At 42.1% G+C, this 4,213-nt stretch overlaps 1 protein-coding gene across 6 annotated transcripts in view; it reads right to left on the bottom strand.

Annotated features, from left to right (window-relative positions):
* The window catches only part of RUNDC3B (RUN domain containing 3B), a 174,385-nt gene extending 170,475 nt beyond the window's left edge, over positions 1-3,910 (bottom strand). For all 6 annotated transcript variants that reach the window (XM_017536497.1, XM_017536494.1, XM_017536496.1 and 3 more), the window contains exon 1: positions 3,358-3,910. In XM_017536497.1, coding sequence (XP_017391986.1) covers positions 3,358-3,479 — 122 coding nt within the window. In that variant the 5' untranslated portion in view covers positions 3,480-3,910. The remainder of the gene's footprint in view (positions 1-3,357) is intronic.
* Between the last annotated feature and the right edge of the window lie 303 nt (positions 3,911-4,213).

A 4,213-nucleotide genomic window follows, 5' to 3' on the forward strand; every position in this document is an offset into this window, starting at 1 on the left:
AAAACTCTGAAATTTGTTGTTAAGTTTAACAGCTTAATTTTTTGAAGCTCTAAAAGACAGAGAATATACAGGAAAAATACTATTTGGTTCTCAAAGCCAAAGTCAAGTATATGAATATTTTGAAGTTGAGTGTATAAGATTTAGAGTCCTCAAATGACCTACTACCAAAATCTATAAAAAATATGATAAGACAGTACTTATCTGATGAAATAAGGATCATGCAAATGTTTTTAGTCTACAACATGTAAATGTTCACTGAAAAAAACGATGAAATAATTACATACACATATATAATCACAATGAGCCAAAATTCAATTCAGCTCTTTACCTGACTGTTTTACCTATCTAAACAACCCATTTTCAAAGTTCAAAACTACATATTGCACTTGAATGAGCATTTAAACCTAAAGAATTGTGTACTTATATAATAAGACTTTAAACCTAAACTGAGAATACACATAAACTGTTTGAGGGGTAAGGAAAAACGTTACTGTGTAAGTATAAGTAGATACACTAGAATGATATATGCTGGTGACGTGTTGTTGTTGTTGTTTTGTAAATGGTTCAACTTTTCCAGAACATCAGCAGAGATTTATAAAATGAAAGGCACAGTTCAAAATGTTTTTGTTTATAGGGAAAAATGTACATACCCAATTTAGCTATTATAAATGTTTATCTTATCAATATTACCCTGCTCAAATTTGGAAAAATTTAAAACTAAATATAAACATATTTTGCTTGGAGGCCATTATTAATTTTAGGCCTATAAGTGAAGGTTAGCAATGATGTAGTCCAACATTTTACAGACAACAAAAATGAACAAATGGAAAGGTTGCATGGCTTGTAAAAGAGCACACTAGTTAATGATAAAGTCAACTTAGAACCCAGTTATATTTCCACCAAGCCAACTTCTTTCCAACTTAAATATCAAATAATCTGTGATTTGAGATACAAAAATAAAAAAAGAACTCATAAGAGACATGAGTGAAATACCCAGGGTTTAGTAACTCTGGAAAGTAAACTAGCAATAAATGTATAAATGTTGCTTTATTTATTTTTCTAAATTTGTCATGGAGCTACTTAAAATGTACAAATAGCCTATAGTGACTTTATTATAAAATGTAAAAGTCATTCAGACAAAGCCTATCACATAGACCCCATTGCTACACATGGATAATTTACATGCACCATCAACAATTTATTTGGATATGAAGAACAGACTTACTATCATCCATATAAATAACTATACAAAATGAAATCCAGGGTAGAAACTGCAATTTATTTTAGCTATTATACTAAATCTATGTGTAAACTGTAAAGTTAGCACATACTCATTCACAGTAGAAAGTAACAATTTTGTGATAATGAAAATATAACTCATAGAACTGTCCCAGAAATCAGTGTGATGTTACTAAACTTTCTCAAAGATAATTTAAAATTTAATTTAAATAAGATTGAAATATAAAACCTTTTCAACTGTCTCTGATCAGGGCACAAATGATCATTACATGATTTAAAGTCAGCTAAGACAAAAACGGAGAAGCAAATAAAACAGTACATAAAATCAATGAATTTATGCATTCAATAAATATTTTTGAGTATCAGATGTTTTACCGAGAATTTGATGGAAAAAAAAAAAAAGACTAAGCAAAAAGCAGATAGAATAACTACCCTCATGATGTTTAACCCTGATAGAGCTTTTATTAACTATGCTAGCCCCCAAGAAGCACTGTATACGTTGAAACTGTTCTTATTTTTAAAGCAATTTTTAATGTCTGTGTATTATGGTTAAGAAAATCAGCCTTGCTTATTGTTCCATTTACCTACTTTAAAAATATTCACCTATTTTTAAAAAACTTAACAGCCTATTTATCTTAAAAGATTACATCCTAGACAGCACAAATGGCAAATTAAACAGATGCCATATTATTTTACCATTTACAACTCAAAATGCCATAATAATTACATACACATATACTATCACACAGTCAATGAAGGAGGTCTTCCTGCTAGATAAACATTTATAATAATCCAAGTTTAAAAAAAAAAGTCACTGTGAGTTGTTGCATTTAAGTCCTAGAATAAATATCTGTTTTCCACTGAAGATGCTAAACACATTTTTACACAATAAAAATAACGGAAAAATACAGACAAATTGCAAAGGAAGAAACTGTTTCATCATCATCTGATTCTTAAGAGGATTAACCCTAGGTGATGATTAGGAGTCTGATGGAACACAGTAATTTTAAAACAACTTAATGGTTCATAGAAGTTCCTAAGAAATGGATGCTTAGGGTTTCAATTTTTCTTAATACTCAGATGACTTAATGAAAATATATCAGCATGTTAAAAACCAGTTATATCTGAATACAATGTTTATTTCAAATAGTAATTTTTTTTAGATGGAGTCTCACACTGTTGCCCAGGCTGGAGTGCAATGGCTCAATCTTGGCTCACTGCAACCTCTGCCTCCTGGGTTCAAGCGATTCTTCTGCCTCAGCCTCCCGAGTAGCTGGGAGGCATCCGCCACCACGCCCCTCTAATTTTTTGTATTTTTAGTAGAGATGAGGTTTGACTATGTTGGCCCGGCTGGTCTCGAACCCCTTCTCGGCCTCCCAAAGTGCTGGGATTACAGGCGTGAGCCACCTCGCCGGCCCAATAGTAATTATTCTTTTAATGTTTTTATATTTTCTGGAGTAAGGAAATATTACATTTACAGTCATAAAACATTAAGGAAAGGCAAGCCTTAGAATAAATCATTGACATAAAGCCTAGGTATCTCTACAGTCCCACTCTTAACAACAACTGCAGAACCAGCACTAGCACTGTAGCTGAAAAGTGGATTGTACACATACGCTCACACACACAATGGCTGGCATATAGTAGGCACTCAACTAACATGTGTGAAATGTAATGAGTGAAGATAATATAAACAAGCCAAAACAACGAAATGCACTCTGATTTGGGGGCAACACAGTAAACAATTCAGTAACTACCACTTTATCAAAAGCTGGCTGACAGCTGAATGGGTATTAAATGAAACAGCTCTCCTTCCCTGCCCTCTTCTTTCACTCTGACAGATTGCACATTCAAAACAAATCCACCCCCAGCCCCGCCCCAAGCTCTACCCTCTAGTACCTCCAGCACTGGAACTGACACAAAGTCCAGGGCTGCGGCGGTGTCCAGACCCGGGCCCCTGTCCAGGGAGCTGCGAGCTCACAAGACTTGGCTGGCGCAGCATAGGCTGGGGCACTGGGCGGCAGCTCGTTATGCCCGGGACCCCCAGGGACCCGCGCGCAAGCCCAGAGATCTCAGCGCCAGCCGGCGGCCGGTTCCGCTCGCCCTGCGCTGCAGTACCTGCACACGGTGATCAGGTTCCTCCTCTCCACCGCAGCATTGCGGGCGCTCAGGCTTTTCTTGCCGCCTCCGCCGCCACCGCCGCGGCTCACGCTCAGGCCCCCCAAGCTTCGGGAGGCCATGGCGGGCTTACCCCCGTGCCCCCTTTGTCTCTTGCCACCCCGCACGCCCCCCACACCTGCTTAAGGGGGCTCTCGCTCAGTCCGCGACCGTGGGGGCGCGGGAAGGATGTAGGGAAGGAGCCGGGAGGAAGGAAGGGTGTGGAAGACAGCGGGGACTCACACCCGGGGGCTGACGGCTCGCCCTTGGCACCCGAGCTCCACACACACACACAAACGCACACACACAAACGCACCACCTACGCCCTCAGCGCGCCGCCGGCTGCCGGGCTGCGCGTGCGGGTCGGCGTCGGGCGCTCTCCCACTTCCCGAGGGACCTCGGCAGACGGCGCGCGCGCAAGCCCGTCGGCCCCTCACGCCCAACCACCCACAATCCGCAGCCACTCGTGCCCAAGCCGGGGCGGCAACGGCGAGTCCCCGGGCCTCGGGTGCGCAGCCCCGCCCTCCCTGCGCCTATCAAATCGACGCTACCTCCGCTGGAGCCAATCGCGGCGCCAGAGGGGCGGGGCTGGCCGCGCGGACCTTTTAAAGCAAGTGGCTCAAGCCCCGCCCCGACGCGTGGGCAGCTGTCAAGATGCCGGGCTCCCTCTCGCAGCCCGCTAGCTGCCGCCAGTAGCCACGCCGGCTAGCCGCTGGGATTGTGGGATGCTGTGCCCCAGAGCGCCTGGGGCCGATTTCCACTCTTAACCTGGAGCCAAGCTTTAACAGCTGATATCTATTTCCGTGGCTGCCTATAA

This window comes from Cebus imitator, unplaced genomic scaffold, assembly GCF_001604975.1.
Source record: "Cebus imitator isolate Cc_AM_T3 unplaced genomic scaffold, Cebus_imitator-1.0 Scaffold98, whole genome shotgun sequence".
NCBI lineage: Eukaryota > Metazoa > Chordata > Mammalia > Primates > Cebidae > Cebus > Cebus imitator.